Raw genomic sequence first — 26,799 nt, forward strand, 5'->3', positions numbered from 1 at the left:
ATATAGTTTTTTACAACCTTCCATTATATATTCACTAAAATTATAAAACAGGGAAAAATATGTCTGGGGGTCAACCAAATCCAACCTGTTTTGACCTTGTTATTGTAGCCAATAGAAAACAAGTCAAAGTTCACAGTCAATGCCAAATTGGAATCCTTATATGTTTGTACTGCTGCAACTGTTGCATTACAGAAATGAATATAAATATGAAAGTTCGAATTTATATCTATATTTAAATTAAAAAAATTAAAATAAACATATACCAAGTGATTAAGTTGGTTAATTTCCGAGTCTTGTCTTGTGCACAGCTCGTTTAACGGCATTTCTCTCCTTATAGATCCTGCTAACACCTTCTCAACTGCCTACAGAATGAAAAAAAGAACATTAACCATGAATATGACTGGGTTATCAGGGGTGGCAATTCAACCCATGTACTAATAGGTCATAATGACCCAAAATGTAATTAAATTCATTCAAAAAAGTATGTTCTTATAAAATGAGATATATTTTGCAATCACAATTGAAGCAAAAGCAAAAATAAATACATCAGCTTTTTTCAGAAAGTGTGTTCTGGGACGACCCAACCCGACCCGTTTCAGGAGCCCTACAGAATTTGACCCAAATCTGTAAGGACCTACTACTACACAACAATCTCCATTTCTTCATCTCCATCATCATCATCAGCATCATCATGAGGTAATATCAGAGGACGATTCAGACTAAATTTCAAAAGGGCCAAGCTTGTACGAGCAGTCCACCCTGTTGAATATCCTGAACTCGGGTCAACTTGGTTTCCAGTTGACTTCATGCGTACTAGTTCATCCTGTCGTATGTTATCCCAAGGTAAATATCCTGTCATAGTCAAGAATCAAACGGTCATGTGTTCACAACAACTAAAGCAGTATAAAGTGAATTCGACCGATTTTAATTTAATTTTGATATAAATACCAACGAACGTTTGCTTCAACGGTATCAAGCCTCAGTGTGGAAGGGCTGCGATTAGTTGCCAGGCAACCCGGGTTCAATTCCTGTGGGCGGAAGGTTTTCTCTCCAATTTCCTGCGATTAGTTGCCAAGCAACCCAGGTCCCGCGATTAGTTGCCAAGCAACCCGGGTAGGAGTTCCATTCTAGCGTGTGTGGGTGCAAATGATGAGGGTCGTTGAAATAAATGATCCGCTGATGCAAATTCGCCGCTCAAATTTTTTTTTGATATAAATATAAATATAGATACTAAGGGTGTGTTTGGATGAAAGTAGCTGGAGCTGGAGCTTTAGCTTATAGCTGGAGCTGGAGCTTATGGGCTAGAGCTGGAGCTGAAGCTTATTTTTAAAGCTAGTAGCTGAAGCTTATTATTTTTTATAAGTATTTGGTAAACTAGCTGGAGCTTATTTTCTAGTTCATAAGCTCTACTTTTTTTTCAAAAGCTACTAGAAATAGCTTATTTTTCTAGAGCTTATGATTTTCATAAGCTCTACTTTTTATGTCTACCATGTTGGAGTATGATACAAATTCAAAGCGAGCGGAAGCATTTTTAAAACTTTACAAAATCATACTCTTCCACGGATCATTGTACAAAACTTTAGCAAACAAAACAAAATTAACGAAATTAAACAAGAGAAGATTAAAATACAACCTTTGTAGCCTTTTGAAGATCGAATCTGAAAAATTCAAAGAAGAGTTCCTCTAAACGGTAGACACCCAAAGTTCCAACCTTGTTTCAATCTATACCTTCTACTTAACGGATCTTTTCTTTTTCCTTATTTCCACCAAAACCGAACCCAATTATAGATCTCAAGTATTTTGGTTACTTGAAAAAGAGAAAGAGAAATATCATTTTGTATGTGTGTTTTTGTATCTCAAGTTTCTATATATTTTCAATACCAAGACTTGGTATTATATAGAATAAAATTGATACATATAATACAAATATAAAGATTTGGAAAGATTTTAAAAGATTTGCAAAATCAAATCTTTATATAAAATAAGATTTACAAATCAAATCAAATCTTATTTATATCAAATCAAATCTTATATATTATATAAAATATGATTATAGTACAAATCTTTATATAAAATAAGATTTACAAATCAAATCAAATCTTATTTATATCAAATCAAATCTTATATATTTAGATTTGTAAGTATATGTACACACATAAAAAAAAACTTACTTAATTTATTAAACCATTAACTAATGATTAATAAATTAATTTCCGATTAGAAGGTATATCAAACAATTTACGATTGGCCTTTGTGTGTGACCGAATAGGATAAATGGACTTTTATTATTTAATGTCATGGGCATATCTTCGGAATATATGTACCACGGTCAAACCACGGTCGAACCATAGCCAACCCGAGAACATATTTCCAACAGACTCCCACTTGCACTGACATTAATAATATTGGCTAGTCTTAAAGACACACCATGTGTAACAACTAGTCTGCTACGTTACACTCCTATATTTTTATTTATATCAATCATCCTTTTGTTCTAGATATCTTTATGAACGTGTGACATGGTTAAGTGTCAATCATCATCGTTCAAGATTATATTTCCCGATAGAGATTTGTGGTGATCAAATAGACTGCTATTGCATCAATTCAGTCGTAGCATGGCCATGCATTTAATGCAGCACAAATCAACGAGGGGCCCAGAGATATCGCTTCAACTTGCTATGAGAAGAAGGAACAAATTGCTTCAACTGTATAGACATCCACCACATCCCATATTGTACCTGATCTGCACCCTTATGACTGGCATTTACGCACAGCGTTAAATACAGGTCAAAGTAGAATATAGTTTGTGTCAGGATTCCTCATACATATCCACTCTAGGATAAATGATATTGCCATCTTAGAGCTTACTTGTGACTTAAAACCATGAAGTAGCATCTAAGTGTGGTCATTCCAGAACCTTGAATCAACTATCAAGTTCCTCATGAATGTAGTTTCATATAAGCCTATATTACTACACTTCATAGCAGCCTTAATTCAATTCTCTCTTCCTTAGAGAATGACCGACTGTGGAAGTTTATGAAATAGTATTCATTGGAAGTTAAAACATGCAAAATGAAACATGGCAATATACAATGAAATGATCGCATCGTGCGTATAATATAATCTCAATATATTAATCATCAGATCAATTGCAACATATATTATTGCCTAATGTTTAAAGTTTCAAACTTAACATAATAAATACAATCAAACTTTATCATCAATGATACGAATGCCAATAGACATGCTATGAGCATCATGCTTAGTCTGTGGCAAAGGCTTGGTGAAAGGATCAGCCAAGTTCTTAGTCGTGTCTACTCTACTTAATAATATGTCATTTTCTGCTACAAGTTGACGGATGTAATGGTACTTTCTGAGTATATGCCGTGTGCGCTTTTGTGACCTCAGTTCTTGAGCCAAGACAACCGCACTCACATTGTCGCAGAAAATCTCAACAGGATCATGGATTGTAGGAACCACTCCTAGATCCCCGATGAATTTCTTTATCCACATGGCCTCTTTAGCAGCTTCATTTACCGCTATATACTCGGCTTCTGTCGTAGAATCAGCAATAGTACTTTGCTTCTTCTCCATGTGACGGCTCCACCGTTCAACATAAATACAAATCCTGATTGTGAAGAGCAATCATCTCTATCTGATTGGAAACTAGCGTCTGAGTATCCTTTAACGCTCAGCTCGTCATTCCCACCATAGACCAAGAACATCTCTTTAGTCCTCCTAAGATACTTTAGAATGTTCTTGACTGCTATCCAATGAGCTTCACCAGGATTGGCCTGATAACGACTAGTCATGCTTAGTGCATACGACACGTCAGGCCTAGTGCATATCATCGCATACATGATCGATCCTATAGCTGAAGCATATGGAGTCCGACTCATGGTAGCCGATTCCAAGTCAGAATTAGAACATTGAGACTTGCTCAATATCATTTCAGGGTTCATAGGAACGCACCCTTTCTTGGAGTTATGTATACCGAATTTCTTCAGTATCTTATCTATATATGCACTTTGGTTTAGCCCAATTAATCTCCTTGACCTATCTCGATAGATCTTTATTCCCAAAATATATGATGCATCTCCTATGTCTTTCATGGAGAAACATTTCCCTAGCCAAGCTTTGACATCTTTCAGTGTCGGGATATCGTTTCCCATGAGTAATATGTCATCGACATATAGTACAAGGAAGACTACAACACTCCCACTAGACCTAACATAGACATGGCTCATCTTCGCCTCTAATAAAACCAAATTCTTTTATCTTCTCATTAAAGCAAAGATTCCAGGTACGAGAAGCTTGTTTAAGTCCATAAATGGACCTTTGAAGCTTGCACACACTATTAGGATACTTAGGATGTACATAACCCTCAGATTGTGTCATAAACACATTCTCTGTTAGTTTACCATTAAGGAAAGCTGTTTTTACATCTATTTGCCATATCTCATAGTCATAAAATGTAGCTATGGCAAGAAGTATTCTAATGGATTTCAACATAGCTACTGGTGAAAAAGTTTCATCATAGTCTACACCATATTGTTGCGTGTAACCCTTAGCCACCAGTCTGGCTTTGAATGTGTGTACATTTCCATCCATATCGGTCTTCTTCTTGAAGACCCACTTACACCCAATAGTTTTAATACCTGGTATATGATCAATCAAGATCCAGACTTGATTATCATGCATGGATTGGATCTCGTTGTCCATAGCCTCCTTCCATTTGGCAGACTCGGGGCCTGTCATCGCTTCCTGATAGGTAATAGGTTCATCAGAATCTATGTTTTCGTCATCACCCTCAAATATGTGTAAACTATATTTCTTTGGTGTTCGACGCACTCTATCAGATCTACGTATGGGTGGTGGCTGTAGGTCAGTTTCTCTTTCAATTGCAGGCTCGTCGACCTCTTGAGGAGAATCGGTTCCAATATCGGTTTCCATGTCAGTTGATTCTTGAATTTCTTCAAGGTCAATTTTGCTCCCACTGGTTCCTTTCGATATGAGATCCTTTTCAAGAAAGACTCCCCTTCGAGACACAAAGACTTTGTTCTCAGTAGGGTTGTAAAACAAATATCCAAAAGAATCAGTCAGGTAACCAACAAATAAACACTTTTCAGATCTGGGTTCAAGTTTATCTTGAGCTTCACGACGAACGTAAGCCTCACAACCCCAGATTCTTAGATATGAGAGAGACAGTTTTACCATGCCATATCTCATAAGGTGTTTTGGAAACTTTCTTGGTTGGGATGAGGTTAAGGATCCTTGCGGCAGTTTGTAGGGCGTAACCCCAAAAACTGATTGGAAGCATTGTGCGGCTCATCATGGATCGAACCATATCAAGTAATGTTCGATTCCTCCTTTCAGCCACACCATTATGTTGTGGTGTTCTAGGAGGAGCTAATTGTGAGATTATCCCACAACCCCGTAGATGATCACGAAATTCATCATTAAGATATTCACCACCTCTATCAGATCGGAGAATCTTAATTCTTTTGTTCAGTTGATTTTCTACTTCATTTTGGTATGCCTTGAACACTCCAAAAGTTTCAGACTTTTGTTTAATTAAATAAACATAGCCATATCTACTGAAGTCATCAGTAAATGCAACGAAGTATCGTTCCTTGTGTCTAGTAGGCGATCTGAACGGACCGCACACATCAGTGTGTACCAACCCCAAAAGATCCTTTGCCCGTTCACAGCTTCCTGTGAAAGGTGCCTTTGTCATTTTTCCTGATAAGCAAGATTTGCATTCATCATACGATATTATATCAAATGATTCTAGAATTCCATCTGACTGGAGTTTGGCTATGCGTTTCTTGTTTATGTGGCCTAAACGACAATGCCATAGATACGTTTTATCCAAAACATCTTTGGATGAATCAACATTGTAGATTGAACTATCATTTAGCTTTGCTGTGGTTTCTAAGATGCCTTTACAAGGACTAGCCTTGAAATAAAACATCCCATTTTTGTGAACAAGTATTGATCCATTATCAAAACTAAAATTAAAACCATCATTAAATAAAGCATCAAAAGATATAATGTTTCTTGCCATTTCGGCACTGTAGCAAACATTAGATAAAATAATACATAAACCAGAATCAAAAGAAAGCTTGTATTCTCCAATCATGTCAACAGAGGCAACATTCTTATTCCCCATGATTAGATTAAGCTCTCCGGTCTTCAGCTTCCTACTTCTTGTGAGTCCCTGCACATTTGTACAAATGTGAGTACCACATCCCGTGTCCAATACCCAGGAATTAGAAATAGTAGTATTGTTTAGTTCAATCATGAACAAACCTGAAGGTACGGCGACTCCCTTAGCCCGTAGTTCATTAAGTTCCTTCAAGTACTTAGTACAATTGCGCCTCCAATGTCCTTTATCCCCACAATGAAAGCATATTGCTTCTTCAGGAGACTTGATTTGCGGGATCTTTGAAGTAGAAGAGTTAGCAATGCCCTTAGGTTTAGGTTTGAAGTTGGACGTGCCAACCTTACCCTTGCCCTTGTTCTTGCCCTTTGCTTTGTTTTTCTTCTTCTTAATCCCACCTTCACGAATGGCTAGAACGGTAGTTGCGGGTTTAGCTTTGGCCATGTTAGCCTCAGCGGTTTTTAATATGCCATGGAGCTCCATGATTGTTTTCTCCATATTGTTCATATTATAGTTCATAATGAATCCTTCATATGCACTAGTCAGCGAGTTCAGGATAAAATCCGTTGCAAGCTCCTGACTTATGGAAAAACCAAGGCGCTCCAACCGGTCTATGTACCCTTTCATTTGTAGTACATGGACACTAACACTACTTCCCGTTGCCATTTTGCAAGATACGAGAGCTTTCACGATGTCAAACCTTTCTTGCTTTGCTTGTTGTTGGAACATGTCCTTGAGTTGGTTAAGCATGTCATATGACCCTAAGCTCTCCATACCCTTTTGGAGCTCTGGAGACATGGTCGCCAACATCAAGCATGCTACCTCATTAGACTTGGAACGCCGTTTTTCAAACTCGTCCCTAGCCGCTTGAGTAGCTCTCGATCCGGGTTCTGCCGGTAAGGGTTCCTCAATAGCCCTGATCTTTCCTTCCATCCTAAGAGCAATTCTTAGGTTGCGAAGCCAGTTCATGTAGTTCAAAACCGTAAACTTGTCCTTTTCGAGGAGCCCTTTAAGGCAGAAATTAGTGATTGATGACGGAGTAGGATTTGTGTTTGTTGCAGACATCTGTCATATTTTTATTTTTAAAGTAAGTTGTATTAGTTAGTTTGATATGTTTAAACCTTGTTAAGATAATTACCCAAGTGTGTTTAATATTCAAACAATTATAATTAACAAGGTTAAGATCCATATTTCACTTATGTTAACGACGGGTTCGCCGCGGATCGCCAACCATAAGCTATTTAGGTAGGTAACTATATTACCAATTTCATCCATTATGAAATTCTTAGGTTCTGCGGGATTTAGTGATAATCAATTATTTCACTTGGTATGTTTAATCCCTTCTACGCTAATCCTTCCTCGTGGCGGGTTTGCCGCAAACCACGATTTCAGATTGTAAACCGTCCGTGATAGATACACGTGAAATCCGGCCCAAGACTCTCGGGTATCGCGAAATTCACCTCACCCTTCCCAACACCCAATTAAAGTCCGGCCCAAGACTCTCGGGTATCGCGAACTCTAACAGGTAGAAGGTTCGGATGTGTGTACTACTCATGGATAGCGTAAAGTTTACATTTAAAATGGGTTTTTGTTTTCTTTTAGCAAAAGTAGTTTACACCATTTTAAAACATTTGCTAATTATGTATTGCGTGTTGCGTTTGTTAAACTAATTTTAACCAAACCGTTTTATATGATTATTGTCCCTTTTGTTTTTTTAAAAACATTTTCTAGCTAGCATGGCATAGACAAATAATAAAACAATAATAATCATGACACGCAATTATCGGTAGTATGCCTCGAGTCCTATGCGTTTTTCCGGTGAGCCAACACACGGAAAAACATGGTCAACTAGGGACATAACCTTGTGTGAGAATTGGCTCCCACTAAAACCACCATCTCCATTATATGCTCGGATGGGCCGCCTTGTGAACATCGTCTTCTTGATTTCAATCTTGGTTGCATTATCTTACAAAATAACTATTCTATTTTCTATACTATTACAAATACAATATAAATAGAAAGAAGACATGCAAGTCGTTTAATAAATTATTACATTCATCCCGAATAAATAATAAATTAAATCATACAACCAAACATCCACACAAGGGTCTTATTGAGGCAAATACTACCGATTTCATACAACAATCACATACATAACAAATGGAGTGCCAACCGTCCATTTTCATATAACATGTTTCGATAAGGATTGATTTAAACAACACTTAATGACACTTATAATATTCAATCCTTGTTTACATAACATATGTATGTAAACCCACTTCATATTTTGTAAGTATGGTTTTCATGCCAAAACCATCCAAATAAACATATTAAGTGAATCAAAACATGTTGGAGATTTATTCACCTTACCAAAGCATAAAGTCTAAAATTAATAATTTTAATTTTCTCATTTCATGTAAAACATGAAAAGAATTCATGTACTTTATTTTCCTAAACATTGAATCTTTAATAGTCAACATGCAAGTTACCATTAAAATTTTCGGATTTTGGCAGATTCATACATGTAACTTTAAATGGTCATATCTTACTCATTTCTAATCCGTTTTCGATGAATTTTTTTTTCAAATTTAAGTTCTTTCAGTTAGCTTTCAAATGCAATTGGTCTCATACAATAATATTGAGTTTAAAGCCCCGAAACAGTCCATCAAATACGGACTGTCCAGGCTAAAAAAAATTTCTTAAATGAAAAAAATGAATTTAACCCATTTTACATTTTGTCAAAATCCAAGATTCAAATTAGTATTTAGGAAACATAAAACATAAATTATGATACTTGTTTTGCATGTTTGTTATGCATGATCATCTCCAAGAATCATGCACAACGCATCCATCAAAACTAAATATCATAAGAAAAGTTTGTTAAAACTTGTACAAGATGGCTCGGATACCACTGTTGGAGTATGATACAAATTCAAAGCGAGCGGAAGCATTTTTAAAACTTTACAAAATCATACTCTTCCACGGATCATTGTACAAAACTTTAGCAAACAAAACAAAATTAACGAAATTAAACAAGAGAAGATTAAAATACAACCTTTGTAGCCTTTTGAAGATCGAATCTGAAAAACCCAAAAAAGAGTTCCTCTAAACGGTAGACACCCAAAGTTCCAACCTTGTTTCAATCTATACCTTCTACTTAACGGATCTTTTCTTTTTCCTTATTTCCACCAAAACCGAACCCAATTATAGATCTCAAGTATTTTGGTTACTTGAAAAAGAGAAAGAGAAATATCATTTTGTATGTGTGTTTTTGTATCTCAAGTTTCTATATATTTTCAATACCAAGACTTGGTATTATATAGAATAAAATTGATACATATAATACAAATATAAAGATTTGGAAAGATTTTAAAAGATTTGCAAAATCAAATCTTTATATAAAATAAGATTTACAAATCAAATCAAATCTTATTTATATCAAATCAAATCTTATATATTATATAAAATATGATTATAGTACAAATCTTTATATAAAATAAGATTTACAAATCAAATCAAATCTTATTTATATCAAATCAAATCTTATATATTTAGATTTGTAAGTATATGTACACACATAAAAAAAAACTTACTTAATTTATTAAACCATTAACTAATGATTAATAAATTAATTTCCGATTAGAAGGTATATCAAACAATTTACGATTGGCCTTTGTGTGTGACCGAATAGGATAAATGGACTTTTATTATTTAATGTCATGAGCATATCTTCGGAATATATGTACCACGGTCAAACCACGGTCGAACCATAGCCAACCCGAGAACATATTTCCAACATACCAAACAAAGCTTATTACTTAGAGCTTATTAAAATCATAAGCTCAAGCTCTCATAAGCTCCCATAAACTGCTACGCCAAACACACCCTAAATATTACATATAAAATTAATGAAGGCGGATAGATTTTGCAAATAGACGGTATATATATGAAGACAAGTTATGGGTCAAATGGCGAAAAACAAAAAAGTTCACATTTTTAACACACGTATAGGGGATACTCTCTAGGCCTTGGTATAGAGCTACATTGATTATTAAAAAAAAAAAAATGAGATTTGCAAATTACAAAAAAGTTACCTTTAACTGACGAATCACTTCACGCAACATATTCACATCATTCAGCATTTGTTCATTAACAAATGCCTTGATATTGACAGCTTTGACACGTTGAGCAAATCGCAGTGTACTAAACGTCTCACTTCTACAACTGAAAGATAATAGAGTTTCCTTTCATGTTAGAAAATAGGGGGAGAGCAAAAAGAAAAGTCAACTACGTAAAAAACAAAATGTCAGAGGGGGTTAACTTCAACCTATTTACTTGAGTTCAATATTTATTAGCTATCAGTTTATTACAATTTCAGAATACGTTATTTGTTCCTTGTGGAATATGATAACTCGAATTTACCAAAGCTATATTGTTAATCGATTAGGAACACTTGTTTAGTTGTGTATTAGTCTTTATCTTTGCTATTAATAATCCTATTCATTTTATAAATCGATTTGTACACATCAATGGGCGAACATGCTATACGTGCTGAAAGTTTGGTAAAGTCCAAATTATTATTGTGATAAATTTCAATTTATTGATCACATTACATAAATAAGCCAACACATCAAAAAATAAATAAATAAATAAAATTCCATGTTAACGGATATTAGACGTAGACAATATCTTATGTAATGTCTAGCATTAAATGTAGGCATATCTATCCATATCTCATATTAAATGTAGGATCCCTAAAATCAAGGGATATGAGATCAGATCATGTACTATATATTTGGCCACTTTGATCAATAAGAATCATGGGTGAATTATAACATTCTAACATGATATCAGAGGGTTTGATCCAAAACCTAGTCGGCCGAATGTGTGCTGCTTCTGCTCTACCACCCATCAAATCTTTCAATCAACCACCAAACCTATAATTCGCTCTTCTATCTATCTTTCTTTTGTTTTTCAATTCTTGCAAAAAGCATCCAAACCACGGTTGAAATATACACCGTCATACTACCACCGGAGCAGCAATATCAAGGTTGAAATATACACCGTTTCAGCTCCCGTCTTCTATAATTATTTTCTTCTTCAATTTCTGCAAAAAGCATTCAAATACGGTTGAAATATACACCGTTGCAAATCTTCCTATCCACCATCAATACCGAACCTCTTCGGTCTTCTATCTATATTTTCTTTTGCATTTCAATTTCCTGCAATCAAAAAATAAAAATAAAAAAATTCACAGTTGAAATAGACACCTCATCTCACCACTGGAGCAGCAACATCACGGTTGAAATATACACCGTTTCAGCTCCAGACTCTCTAAATCATCACCCCTTCTGTAATCAATTTCTTCAACAATCACTCTCCTTCCGTTCACGTGTTCTCCCTCTAATCTCTGTTTTATTTTTTTTTATCTTTTTTTGTTAAAAAAAAGGATTGTACCACTGTTCGCCGTCGGTTATACTTCTGGTACACTCTGCTTTTTGTATGCTCATCTTTAGATTCAAATCACGGTTGAAATATACATCGTCATCTCACCACCGGAGCATCAACATCACGGTTGAAATATACACCGTTTCAGCTCCCGTCTTCTATATTTCTTTTCTTTTTCAATTTTCGGCAAAAAGCATATTATCTTTTTTGAGCTTACCTGTTGCATACCACCGATCTTGAAATCACCCAGTTGCTTCACCATTATTTTGGGAGAATGAGTGAAGAGAATAATCGAGTTATGTTACCTACCCTTAAAAGTAAAAGTAAAGTTTGTGAGGTGTGGACATGAGCAATAATTCACTTTCTGAATTTAAATTCCACGAAATGTCATCAACGCTTATCATTATTATTAGCATTTGGTCCCACTCCCCTATTATCATTATTCTTTAATCGGCGTGAGGATGAGCCGCCTAGCTAGACTAGGTTCCAAACCTCGAAAAAAAATAATAAGAATAATAATCTTTTCCGATAAAGACTAGTTATCGTCGACAAAGTTCAATGCCCAAGTCCTGCTCAATCCTTAGGCAAAGCAAGTCATGACGTAAAAAAAAAAAACGTTACGGAAAAGGAAACGCAGTCAAGCAATACGCAACCACATCAACGAATATCAGTCTGCTCGGAAAGAAGAATGTTATTTAGTTTTTAGCGTTTTAATCCAGTTTGACCGTTCATTCCTCTCCCGCTCAAACTGCGGGGGGATGTTAACGGATATTAGACGTAGACAATATCTTATGTAATGTCTAGCATTAAATGTAGGCATATCTATCCATATCTCATATTAAATGTAGGATCCCTAAAATTAAGGGATATGAGATCAGATCATGTACTATATATTTGGCCTCTTTGATCAATAAGAATCATGGGTGAATTATAACATTCTAACATTCCAGTATGGTCATATCTTTACCTCTGAGGCTGGAGAAACCGCACAAATCATAACAAGTTTTGCATTTCCGCCAAGTGATTCTTGCAACAAGAATGTCAATTTTGAATCTCTGTAGGGAGATGTGTCTTTGTTTCCCTGTTTCAAAGACTTCAGCTAGAATGTTGATCAAGTTTCTGCCATTCCAATCCAATATAAGCAAACAAAAAAAAAACAACAGATAATTTTACTATTTTACTAATGGAATTAAATCATATTTTAAATACACATTTTTAGTAAGAGACTGAAATTTAGACAATGTAACCAAATGAAAATAACATACCCGAGTTGCGAAAGAGAACGATTGATATTTCTGGCTTCTTTCAAACGATCTCCAGCTGCAAGATCAACGAGATTCATTCGACTTGTTTTAAAGCAGCTCAGACCATCTGTACTCTATATACATGAAAGTTTACAAACAACGCCTACTTTCGCGAAACATACTATATAATAAGTTTTGTTACGTAAACTACAAGAAAAACAAAATTATCACCTTGCATTGTGATTCAACAACACACGTAAATACACTTTGTGAGCGGGAACTTTCAAGATTAACACTTGTTTCTCCAGTTCTCCGATTTGACATACCCTGCATATGTTACAAACAATTTTATTCTTCTCTTAACACGTAAGTTTAATACATTTTGACTATGAGTGAAATGTACAAAAATCTCATGATTATACAAAACGAGGTTATCATACTTTTCTGATAAGCTGTTTCATATCTTTAATATTGCAGATAATCTCCTCAGTAAGATTTTAACATACACTCCAATTTTATTATTCTCTCTTAGATGAAGATTTCGTTGAGACGGATTCAGCAAATCAGTGATCTGTTCATTATTAATCTGAAAACAAAATGTTTTGGAATCGATATAAAAGTGAAAACAGATATATAGCTGTTGTTAGTAAATGAAATGTTACCTCAAGAAAAGAGCAACAGCACTGATATATAAGTTGCTTGTCTGCATGCTTAATTTGTTCCTACAACAAATAAGTATATCACAAGTATTTCAAGACACACACTAACATTTTCAGAATATCCCAAATTAAAGTATGAGAAGATATTAAAAGATACCTCATATATGCGAGAAAACAGTCGTTCAAAAACACGCGGTGTCAGGCCCTGTTCTTTACAAGATAAATCATCTTCAAAAAAGCATTCGCTGGTCCCCATATCGTGTAGCTTTTTCCACTGCCAGACTATACAGACTATACAAATACAAATTAAATTAATAGTACTTGATTAGCAAAGATAACAATAGAAAACGTATAATACAACATACTTGTATAAAATAAAATACCTGTCGATATGCAAATATAGAACTGTTAAACCCTGAAATTTCAAGTTTTGAGTTGCCTGAGTCGACGTTGTGTCGGCTACAAAGTCAAAAGTAAACGGTTGTCCAAGTATCGACAACGAATCGGCTGCAGTCTTCTTAACTATCATCTCTCCCTCTTCATTGTTACTCAGTGGCAGCATTCTTATAATAACCTAACACATGAAAAACGTTGAATTCAGCTGATAATAATAATAATAATATTATTATAAGACTATTATTGCAACTATTTTCTAAAATAAATAAAACATACATATGTATATGTGAATTAAGATTTGATAACATATATACCAGGGTGTAGCATTCTCGTTGTTTGCCTTTTGTTTTCGATTTCGATTATGCTTCATAGAATTAGGGTTTAATGGTGGCTTATTGAATGAATTAGGATTTTTTGGTTGCTTCTTCATTTTTTGAAACCCTAATCCGGTATGAACAACAGAGAGTGAACGATTTGCAGATAGATAGAGAAACAGATTGTACGTGTGTGTGGATGTAGCCGTTAGGGTTTTGAAATGGAATTGACGAAAACTAACGGCATATAACAAGGCGTTAGTTAGTGATGGAAAGAGGCGTTAGTCGGTTTGTTAACGAAATATGAATTGAGTGTGAGTTTCTCCTTCAACCAATCAGATTCAAGAAATACTTAATAATTAATTTATTTTTTTCACTCAATTTTCAATCAGATTTTATTACATCAACCTCAATATTTGACAAAAAAAACTGACACAAGGATTAAAAAAATATGAGAAACTAACATTGCCTTTTCACATGCAGATTGCAGTTTTTGACCAAAAATTGCATAAACTGCCCATGATATCACATGCATCATTAGAAATACTCTAATACTACATCGTTGTTGGTATATGAAGTTGTGGACCGATGGTACTCGTAAAATCTACTTTAGTAGTTATATTATTTTTTTAAGTTAATAACAAATACAGTGATAATAATATTTACTAGCATCTTGTTTAATAAAATTGAAAAAAAAAAAATCAACTTAAACTTACCAAACACGCATAAACTGATATTCTATTATTTAATCATTCAAACCCACATAATATAATGGGTCTTGTCAAGAAAAGGAGTGTTGTCCCTTCCTTCTAAGTGAATGTGGCGGTGGCCGAACTACTCCATCTCATAGATGTTGACGTTGGCTAATAGAGGTTTCGGTGCACCTTGCCCGAGGCTACCGCTCCGTTTATGACTTGCACTCACATGCTTATGTTCGTTCTTTACTTCGTTGTTCATCTTATTACGGAGCAATTATCTGTGACCTGAATGTGGGGTACACTATCACCCACAGATTGACGAGAACCATACCAGTGATTAGACTATTAGACTCCTCAAAATTACAGTTACGTGTCTCTAAAAATGGACCCTACCATTTTGCAATTGCTTTTAATGTTTTTTCATTCCAACATGTTATCGGAACTCCTGTGTAACTGAGCTATGTTAGTCTCCATGTCGGCCCAAATGAACCATCCCGAACTCTAACATTTATCAACCAACGATGAATACAATGTTCATCCGAATTAATGACATTTTTCAATGCCACATCTGAATCAAATAAGAGCATGACGTTAGTGCTACCCAAATACTTCAAGGTGAATTGGTTGAACCCTTTTGTCGAACATAAGGCATAAAATTGTTCCAGGTATTCCAGTTTACGAATATCCCCCGTGATAGCACATTTTAAAACCTCTCCTCCTCCTCCTCCTCCTCCTCCTCCTCCTCCTCCTCCTTCTTCTTCTTCTTCTTCTTCTTCTTCTTTTAAAACCTCTCCTCCTCCTCCTCCTCCTCCTCCTCCTCCTCCTCCTCCTCCTTCTCCTTCTCCTTCTTCTTCTTCTTCTTCTTCTTCTTCTTCGATCTTTACAGTTCGCTCATACTCATTTATTTTCCTTTATGTATCTTATGCAGGTCCCCTAGATTTTCTATAATTATCCTCTTTTTGACTTGTAAATGTTGCTGCTTACTTATATACCTTATCTCTTTCCACGTCGCCAAACTTTATGTCATCACGTAAAGTCACGTTCTTCGGGACAGTTCGTGTGGAGGTTGTTTTGGGACGTTGTTGCTCACATTCTGTCTACTTTTTCTCTTGCAAGCCATGTATGGTCGAATCCACCATCCTCTAACATTAACTATATTAAGTCTCTTCAAAATCTCATCATTAGGTTGTTTTCGACTGTAACAAATTCATATTTGTGTCCACTTTGCAGCCTTTTGTTTGGGATGAAAACATTTATGACACTACCATATGTCTTGAAGAATAACCACATGTCACGAACCTCCCAATCCTTCGAAATATTGTAAAACGTGAATGATGAAATCTGATTTCCATTGTCTCCTGAAGTATTGATTCTTGAGTTACCGTTGTATCGATCTCGAACATAATCTGAACCCCTTGGTGTGCCGTGTGCATGTGACGACCCAGAAATTTCCGACCAAATTTAAACTTGATCTTTAAATAATTTTGACACGATAAGCAAAGCCTGTTATGTTAAGTCTCAAAAAGTTTGAACTATTGTCATACATTCAATTAAATTTGACCATTCCCGACGATTCACGAATAACTATATATATATATATATATATATATATATATATATATATATATATATATGTGTGTGTGTGTGTGTGTGTGTGTGTGTGTGTGTGTGTGTGTGTGTGTGTATATATACATCTTATAATCTGATATATATTAAATAAAATTTTGCTTCCCCCCGCTTCCCCCCGAATGGTTACTTCTCTCTTGATCCTGCCACTATATATATATAGGGGCATGATCAATGGGGAAGTAACCAATCGGGGGGAAGCGGGGGGAAGCAAAAAAAAAAATTTCGTTTTTTTTTGAATTTTTTTTTTCCGGCATCAAGATCACACGAAAATATGAACATTTAGAAGAGACACTTCGTGATGAATGTTATTATTTAGGCCGAAAAATGATCGACAAAAATAACATTTAAGATAATATTGTTCGTGAAGAATATAAACGTTTTTTTTCTTCATGTTTTGTGAAGTAAAATTTAGCCCGATTTAGGGTTTAGGGTTTAGGGTTTGGTGTTTTGGGTTTATTCCATAAATCCAAAACACCAAACCCTAAACCTTAAACCCTAAACCCTAAACTCTAAACCGTTCGTGTTAAAAACTCAATCTAAATCCTAAATCTAAACCCTAAATCTAAACCCTAAACCCTAAATTTATAAACCCTAATATCTAAACCCTATAAACCCTAATATCTAAACCCTAATATCTAAACCCCAATAGCTAAAACCTCAAAATACGCTCAAAAACACGATAATTGTTATATATTACTTCTTCGAGCGTTTTCCCGCCAAAATAAAAACATTTATCACAAAGTGTCTATACTAAATGTTCATATTTTCATCTCATCTATAATGTTCGTGAACAAAGTTTTTTCAAAAAACGAAAAAAAAAAAAAGTTTTTGCTTCCCCCCGAATGGTTACTTCCCTCTTGATCCTACCACTCTATATATATATATATATATATATATATATATATATATATATATATATATATATATATATATATATATATATATATATATATATATATATATATATATATATATATATATATATGAACAAAGCCCGTAATAGATTATCATTCAAATATCTATAATACTTATACCCATCATGAATAATATTGTATGAGGAATCTTAAAATCCAAGGAAATATAACACATATTTGTCATTAAGAAAAGACAAAATTTCATTCTTCGTCCCTGAACTTTACAACAACTTTGAGTCCTCGTCCTTTTTCTTTTTTTTTGTGCATCCCTCGTCCCTAATGTATCACAATTATACATCTCTCGTCCTTCCGTCTGATTTCTGTCAAATTCAGCCGTTAGGTGTAGTCATGTGCTAAGCATGTGAGGGTATTTTCGTCAGTTTACATTTTTCTTTACCATTTTAATCTCTTTTAATAAAAAAACAAGAACACAAATTAAATCAAACCCAATACACCACCATTAGATCTTAAAAACATAAATGAAAAAATATAATTACAACCAAAATCACCATCAAATATAATAAAACCATGATTAACTGCTGCAAATCATCAACCAAAATAAGCAAGTCAATTAAGTACAATCTTTAGTACTACTTGATTACAAAGAAACATGAACCCAATAACAGTGGAATGATAAACGACACATTCTAACTGATTTCAAATGCTCCTAATTTACATGGGAACTTTATAAAGAACTTCAAGGTCATTCTTACCCTTCACAAATTAGGTTGAACCATCATCATCAGAACCAACATCCCCGGAACTACTTTCCGGCCACCTCAGGTACCGTTAATATGTTTTGAAGGTTATAGTGAACGGAATCTAAAGGTAACTGAGATAAACCGTCGTCGTTTTCTAAAACGCCCTCCAAGTGTTCGATGTTTTGCACGACATCAGCCATATCGGATGGTTTAACTTGATATCCTAAAACAGCCAACAGCTGGTCAACGCCGGAGTCTTGCTGGTCAAGTTCATCCCACATCTTTGATTTTCCAGTGGCGGCGGCGAAAGTAGAGCCGGTACTACCGTTTCATTTTTAATTTCGTTTTGGGAAATGAAATCAATTTGTTGTTGGGTTTTATTATTATGAGTAGATCTTGAATTGAAAAAGGATGAGAAATAGAGTAGTGATTGGGGGATGGAAGTGGGGTTATGGATAATTGATAGGTGGAAGTATGAATGGAAGATGATGATAGGTGGAAGTATGAGAAATAGATTCTGTATCTATATCCTTTAGTAATGGATAGTTTACTGATGATTCAATTGGCGATTTTGAACTTCGATGTAGAAATTTTCTAATAAAAATTTGCTCAGACGTGTTAGAAAATAATGAAAGAGATTTGTGGTGGTGGTGGTGGTGGTTGAAGATGGTGGCGGTGGTGGTGGTGGTGGAGGTTGAAGATAAGTTTGGTCAAGTATAAAATTAGGGTTTTTATTTGGGGATAATTAATATGAGATGATAAGGATGAGGGTGAAAAGATAACTTAAAAGAAATAAAATAAAAAGACGAAGATACCCTCACATGCTTAGCACATGACTACACTGTCTGAATTTGACAGAAATCAGACGGGGGGACGAGGGATGTATAATTTTGATACATTAGGGACGAGGGATGTAAAAAAAAGAAAAAGGACGAGAACTTAAAGTTGATGTAAAGTTCAGGGACGAGGAATGAAATTTTGTCATATTTGAATGATAATCTATTACTGGCTTTGTTCATATATATATATATATATATATATATATATATATATATATATATATATATATATATATATATATATATATATATATATATATATATATATATATATATATATATATATATATATATAGTGGTAGGATCAAGAGGGAAGTAACCATTCGGGGGGAAGCGGGGGAAGCAAAAACTTTTTTTTTTTCGTTTTTTGAAAAAACTTTGTTCACGGACATTATAGATGAGATAAAAATATGAACATTTAGTATAGACACTTTGTAATAAATGTTTTTATTTTGGCGGAAAAATGCTCGAAGAAGTAATATATAACAATTATCGTGTTTTGAGCGTATTTTGAGGTTTTAGCTATTGGGGTTTAGATATTAGGGTTTATAAGGTTTAGATATTAGGGTTTAGAAATTTAGGGTTTAGGGTTTAGATTTAGGGTTTAGATTTAGGATTTAGATTGAGTTTTTAATACGAACGGTTTAGAGTTTACGGTTTAGGGTTTGGTGTTTTGGATTTATGGAATAAACCCAAAACACCAAACCCTAAACCCTAAACCCTAAATCGGGCTAAATTTTACTTCACAAAACATGAAGAAAAAAAAACGTTTATATTCTTCACGAACAATATTATCTTAAATGTTATTTTTGTCGATCGTTTTCCGGCCTAAATAATAACATTCATCACAAAGTGTCTCTTCTAAATGTTCATATTTTCGTGTGATCTTGATGCCGGAAAAAAAAATTCAAAAAAAACGGAAAAAAAAATTTTTTGCTTCCCCCCGATTGGTTACTTCCCCATTGATCCTGCCCCTATATATATATATATATATATATATATATATATATAGTGGCAGGATCAAGAGGGAAGTAACCATTCGGGGGGAAGCAAATTTTTTTTTTTTTTTTTTGTTTTTTGAAAAAACTTTGTTCACGAACATTATAGATGAGATGAAAATATGAACATTTAGTAGGGACACTTCGTGATGAATGTTTTTATTTTGGAGGGAAAACGCTCGAAGACGTAATATATAACAATTATCGTGTTTTTCGAGCGTATTTTGAGGTTTTAGCTATTGGGGTTTAGATATTAGGGTTTATATATTATGGTTTATAGGGTTTAGATATTAGGGTTTAGAAATTTAGGGTTTAGGGTTTAGATTTAGGGTTTAGATTTAGGATTTAGATTGAGGTTTTAACACGAACGGTTTAGAGTTTAGAGTTTAGGGTTTAGGGTTTAAGGTTTGGTGTTTTGGGTTTATGCCCTAAGGTTTGGTGTTTTGGGTTTATTCCATAAACCCAAAACACCAAACCCTAAACCCTAAACTCTAAATCGGGCTAAATTTTACTTCTCAAAACATGAAAAAAAAACGTTCACATTCTTCACGAATCCACCATCCTCTAACATTAACTGTATTAAGTCATGTTGCTCACATTCTGTCTACTTTTTCTCTTGCAAACCATGTATGGTCGAATCCACCATCCTCTAACATTAACTGTATTAAGTCTCTTCAAAATCTCATCATTAGATTGTTTTCGACTGTAACAAATTCAAATTTGTGTCCACTTTGCAGCCTTTTGTTTGGGATGAAAACATTTATGACACTACCATATGTCTTGAAGAATAACCACATGTCATGAACCTCCCAATCCTTCGAAATATTGTAAAACGTGAATGATGAAATCTGATTTCCATTGTCTCCTGAAGTATTGATCCTTGAGTTACCGTTGTATCGATCTCGAACATAATCTGAACCCCTTGGTGTGCCGTGTGCATGTTAGTTATATTTTGGTTAGAAAGAAAAATGGAGTTTTGTCCCACATTGGTAGAAAAGTGAAGTTGGAGGTAAACTCCTTGGCTATAAAAGGAGGTCATAGGATTACTTTCAAATTGCACCAATCAATACACTTTAAGTATTTGATTATTTCTTTCTTTCTTACCCTTGTTTGAGAGTTGTATTAATTAAATATTTTGGAGAGTGTAGTTGGCTTAAGAGAGTCGTCTATATCATTGTAACAATTTGTTATATAGTGTATTTCTCTCTTTGGGGGCCGGTGGTTTTTCTTCTGTTTTGAAGTTTCCACGTTAAATCTTGTGTTGTGTATTGTTCTTATTTCTTTACTATTATTGTTGGGCTGGATGGTGGAAATTAGTGAGACCGTAATTTCCCAACAACTGGTATCAGAGCGTCAGGTTTGACGGGGGTCTCGGTTATAGGAGTCGGAGTATGCTCTGTGGTTGTCAAGGGAGTGGATCGTCCACATCAGAAACGAGTTCTATTGATCGTATAGGGTATCTGGTTAGACAATATTTTTTCTGATTCGTAGTAATAGTTGGATTTGTTAGTGGTGAGTTGTGGATTTCTGATTTAAAGGGTCCTGGCTACCTGCTACATCTTTTGGCTATTCGAAACGTGAGCAAAATCAGAAAAAGTGTTGTTTATAGGATACGGATACGATGTCTGATAATGCTAAAAACAAACATATATTTCATAGCATTATTCCTCAAGAAAGACAAGCTTTTAGTTGCAATTGTTCTATTTACAAGTGATATTCGTTTAAATAATAAAAGGTGAAGACAAAAGACAGATTCGACGAATTGAAGACGCAAACGACCAAAAAGCTCAAAAGTACAAAGTACAATCAAAGTGGTTCAAATTATTGATGAGAAACGTCTCAAAATTACAAGAGTACAAGACGCAAAACGCAAAGTTCAAGATATTAAATTGTACGCAAGGACGTTCGAAAATCCGGAACCGGGACTAGAGTTAACTCTCAACGCTCGACGCAACGGACTAAAAATTACAAGTCAACTATGCACATGAATATAATATAATATATAATTAATTCTTAAAATTATTTATATATTATATTATTTAATAAAACCGTCGGCAAGAAAGCAAACAAATCTGTGTGAGCTGGAAAAGCAGGCCATGCGATCGCATGGCCTGGAAGTGTAATTTCCATGCGATCGCATGGCCCCAATTTGAGGGTCAGGTTCTATAAATTTCGCAGTGTTGGTTGAACAAAAACACACCTTTTTCTCTATCTCTCAATCTCACGTATATATATATATATATATATATATATATATATATATATATATATATATATATATATATATATTATAATTTTAATTTTAATTTTAATTTTAATTTTAATTTTAATAATAAGGGTATGTTAGCGAATGTTGTAAGGGTGTAAGTCGAAATTCTGTCCGTGTAACGCTACGTTATTATTAATCATTGTAAGTTATGTTCAAACTTTTTAAATTAATTTCTCGTAGCTAAGTTATTATTATGCTTATTTAAGCCGAAGTAATCGTGATGTTGGGCTAAATATTAAAATTGGGTAATTGGGCTTTGTAACATAATTGGGGTTTGGACAAAAGAACGACACTTGTGGAAATTAGACTATGGGCTATTAATGGGCTTTATATTTGTTTAATTAAATGATAGTTTGTTAATTTAATATAAAGATTTACAATTGGACGTACCTATAAATAACCACATACACTCGATCGGACACGATGGGCAGGATATTTATAAGTACTAATAATCGTTCATTTAACCGGACACGGGAATGGATTAATAGTTAATGGACTTATTAAAACAGAGGTGAATTATATACAAGGACACTTTGTGTAATTATAGTTTAAGTCCCCAATTAGTTGGAATATTTCACTTCGGATATAAGGATAATTTGACGAGGACACTCGCACTTTATATTTATGACTGATGGACTGTTATGGACAAAAACCAGACGGACATATTGAATAATCCAGGACAAAGGACAATTAACCCATGGGAATAAACTAAAATCAACACGTCAAACATCATGATTACGGAAGTTTAAATAAGCATAATTCCTTTATTTCATATTTAATTGCAGTTTTAATTATCGCACTTTTATTTACTGTCATTTTATTTAAATGCACTTTTAATTATCGTACTTTTTAATTATCGCAATTTTATTAATCGTCATTTTATTTATCGCATTTTTATTTATCGCAATTTCATTATCGTTATTTACTTTACGCTTAAAATTAAGTTATATTTATTTTTAATATTTTACATTAGGTTTTAACTGCGACTTGAGTTTTAAAATTGACAAACCGGTCATTAAACGGTAAAAAGCCCCTTTTTATAATAATAATACTACTTATATATATATTTATATTTTTACAAATATAGTTTTTAAAAATATAGCGTTAAACTTGGCTAAGATCCCTGTGGAACGAACCGGACTTACTAAAAACTACACTACTGTACGATTAGGTAGACTGCCTATAAGTGTTGTAGCAAGGTTTAGGTATATCCACTCTATAAATAAATAAATAACTTGTTTAAAATTGTATCGTATTTAATAGTATTTTGTAGTAAAAATATAACTATTTTGTACCCCTTCGCTTTAACATCAAGTATTTTTGGCGCCGCTGCCGGGGACTGCTTAAACGCTGGAAGCGAAACGCTATATTTATATATATATATATATATAAAAAAAAAATTCTTAGTTTACTTTTGTAAAAATACGCTTTTGTAAAAATACGTTTTAATACAAAAATATAAAAAGAAAAACAAAATATATATATTTTTTAGAGTTTATATATATATATATAATTATAAAGTTTCTTATTTTTATTTTAGTTTTTAAAATACAAGTTTTTATTTGTTTATTTAAATATTTTATAAAAACACAAAAAAAAGTATTCGGGCTACACTGTAGCAGCCCAATATTTGATCCGAAATTCAGGCCCATGCGACCGCATGAACCTGGAGACTATATCTCATGCGATCGCATGAGTAGCCCTGACACGCCAGAGTTGACCCACTTCTACATTAATTATGGACTAATTATTATTATTATTAATTAAAACCATAATTAGGGTTACTTATTTAATTATTTAGTTTTAATTATTTATTTAATTTGTATTTTTAGTTTTAATTAGTTTTAATAAATTATAAAATTAATACTTTTATAAATAAATAATATAAAAATAATATTTTTATAAAAAAATTGTACTTTTTACAACTTTAAGTTTATTTTTATATTTTGTATCTTTTTATTTGTTTTAGCGTAATATTTGTATTTTTTGTTCGTATTTAGTTTTAAATCATAGTTTTTGCCATAGTTATTTTTATTTCTAGATTTTTAGGCTTTGCCGTAAAATCCCTTAAGTGCTTTTTTCTTTAGACTAAGATTTAGGTGCTTTAGAATTTTGCGACGCCGTTTTAAAATTTTAGTACCTTTTTAAGTTATTGCCGTTTTGGATATAGAATTCCTTTTAAGCTTTAATACCTTTAGACGCAACTTTTAATTCTTAGTTTTTAGACTTTTAAGTTTCGACGCGCTACATTTTTTTTCGACTTTTTTCGACGCACTCTTTTTCTTTCTTATTTCTCGACGCTCTAGTTTTTAGGATATAGAATTTTCTATTTCTTCTCTAAAATTTCTTTAAATTTCAACGAAAAATTATTTTAAGTGGTTAAATTGATAGACATCCAAAATTTTCTGGTTCGTAGTAATAGTTGGATTTGTTAGTGGCGAATTGTGGGCTTCCGATTTAAAGGGTCCTGGCTACCTGCTGCATCTATTGGCTATTCGAAACGTGGGCAAAATCAGAAAAGTCTATTAATTTGATAACTTATATAATTTTTATTTTTATAACTAATAGGATAGGATATTCAGTGAATGCACCGAGCAAAATGTGACAATCCGAAAATTTCCAACCAAATTTAAACTTTAATCTTTATATGTTTCCGACACGATAAGCAATAATTGTTAAGTTAAATTTCAAGAATTTTAAACTATGTTCATACATTCATCCAACCTCGACCAAGTTCCAACGATTCACGAACCATTAAACGAATATGATTATATATGTATATGTGTATATATATTATAACTTGAAACGTAAACAAAATATTAGATTAAATACTTTATATGATTGTATCTATTTCAAAATGTTTATCAATGGAATTAGAAGATAAGATCAAATGATTGAATTATCAGATATATTGAATTATGATTACAAGTTTCTGTTGAAAGGCCCACGTTGATTTGAGAAATCTTTCCATTTTAACAATATTCGGAAAATGGTAAAGTGATTTATAAATAAGAACAAATTGTCAATCATTGAGAACTATACAAAGGATAGTGAAAGATTGAATCTCATAAAGACTCGATTGATCTATTTAGTTTCAAACGTACAAAAACGTTTTCAGTTTAAAAAGAACTTTATTATTAAAACGTATATAACTTTTATAAATATCTAGAACCACTTTTGACAACTCATTACTTAACTAGTATGATAAAGATAACGATATTTATATTTCATTTTATTAAATATATATAACGATTTAAATTAATATTATATATATTTATACGCGTATTATACGTACATAGTTTTATACTTTTACTATACTTAAACTTTACCTTTACTTTATTTTTACTTTACTTTAAATTTAATAATTCACTTTAATAATTCATACTTTAATAATTCACTTTAATAATTCATACTTTAATAATTCACTTTAATAATTCATACTTTAATAATTCACTTTAATAATTCATACTTTAATAATTTACTTTAATAATTCATACTTTAATAATTCATACTTTAATAATTCACTTTAATAATTTAAAAATCTATTATAAATAGAATTCAATAGGTTTCATTATTTCATAGAAACTTGAAAATATTTTTCTCTAAACTCTCTCAATTAAATTACATATATATATTTACTCCGTATTATTTCAAGATATTATTAGTATACATAAAATATTACGACGGAGTGCTGTCCGAGTGATTTCGAAATTGTTTTTCGAGTAGGATAGGATTAAGGAAATTATGGGTTATAGCTATGGAGGTGATTGAGTATGGTTTATGGGTATGCTCGTGAGGTCAATATAGTGTTTATCATTTCCGTTGCGTCTACGTACCTTTCCTGCAATATTGAATCTCAATATTGATACGTGAGTACTCATAATTTAACTTTTACATACTAATAGTGTATCCCTGACTAGTGCTCGAGTATTTAGGATTATGCATGCTTGTACTTTTGATATTGCCCTTAGACAGGTTAGGTTTAATCTTGAATTAGTTACACTTGCGGTTGAGATAAGGTATAAGATATGCATGTCCTTGGAAAGCTAGCGAAAAATTAAGAACTTTTCCTTTAGATATCGAATGGTTTCGATGAATGGATTAGAAGTTATAATCAATTGAATTTTCGATATTTTTATTAAAAATGATTATTATTATCGTCGTTTTTATCGTCGTTCTAGTTTTATCTTATTATTATCATTATTATTATCTTTATCAATAAAAGGGATTTATCATTAAAAATTTTTTTTATTATTACTATCGTTAAAGTTATAATTAGTATTATTATTATTATCCAATTATTATTATTATTATTATTATTATTATTATTATTATTAGTATTATTATTATTATTATTATTATCATTATTAATATATATATCATTATTTAAAAATAATTATTGTTATTGTTATTATTATTATTACTATATTATCATTAAGATAATTATTAGTATTATCGTTAATAATGTTATAGTAACTATCATTATTAATATTAGTGTAATTAAAATAAATATTTGTAACACCTAAT

At 33.0% G+C, this 26,799-nt stretch overlaps 1 protein-coding gene and 1 long non-coding RNA gene across 3 annotated transcripts; both read right to left on the reverse strand.

Annotated features, from left to right (window-relative positions):
- Window positions 1–1,033: 1,033 nt before the first annotated feature.
- On the reverse strand, window positions 1,034–13,577 carry LOC139876680 (kinesin-like protein KIN-12A). Of its 2 annotated transcripts, XM_071864053.1 has the most exons (7): window positions 13,518–13,577; window positions 13,296–13,441; window positions 13,087–13,182; window positions 12,877–12,931; window positions 12,579–12,730; window positions 10,258–10,387; window positions 1,034–1,058 (listed from the first exon to the last, which is right to left on the reverse strand). In XM_071864053.1, exons 3-6 carry the CDS (start codon window positions 13,091–13,093, stop codon window positions 10,299–10,301), a joined length of 303 nt encoding a protein of 100 aa, XP_071720154.1. In that variant the 5' UTR covers window positions 13,094–13,182; window positions 13,296–13,441; window positions 13,518–13,577; the 3' UTR covers window positions 1,034–1,058; window positions 10,258–10,298. The 2 variants fall into 2 exon arrangements, with proteins under 2 accessions (XP_071720154.1, XP_071720153.1); XM_071864052.1 differs by lacking the exons at window positions 13,087–13,182; window positions 13,296–13,441; window positions 13,518–13,577 and having other exon boundaries at window positions 12,877–12,974.
- A 90-nt stretch (window positions 13,578–13,667) lies between these two features.
- Window positions 13,668–14,360, reverse strand: LOC139876681 (uncharacterized). The gene is made up of 3 exons (XR_011768241.1): window positions 14,225–14,360; window positions 13,898–14,088; window positions 13,668–13,805 (listed from the first exon to the last, which is right to left on the reverse strand). It is a non-coding gene; the product is annotated as an uncharacterized lncRNA (long non-coding RNA).
- Window positions 14,361–26,799: the final 12,439 nt, after the last annotated feature.

Source organism: Rutidosis leptorrhynchoides, chromosome 11, assembly GCF_046630445.1.
Source record: "Rutidosis leptorrhynchoides isolate AG116_Rl617_1_P2 chromosome 11, CSIRO_AGI_Rlap_v1, whole genome shotgun sequence".
NCBI classification, from domain to species: domain Eukaryota; kingdom Viridiplantae; phylum Streptophyta; class Magnoliopsida; order Asterales; family Asteraceae; genus Rutidosis; species Rutidosis leptorrhynchoides.

Excerpts from the sequence above, each read along its gene's own strand:
- LOC139876680 (XM_071864052.1), bottom strand. The coding sequence starts at position 12,953 with ATGAATCTCGTTGATCTTGCAGCTGGAGATCGTTTGAAAGAAGCCAGA. Across the intron at positions 12,731-12,876 it reads CGTTCTCTTTCGCAACTCGG|AAACTTGATCAACATTCTAG; the intron begins GTATGTTATTTT and ends TTGGAATGGCAG. Across the intron at positions 10,388-12,578 it reads CGGTTTCTCCAGCCTCAGAG|TTGTAGAAGTGAGACGTTTA; the intron begins GTAAAGATATGA and ends ATTATCTTTCAG.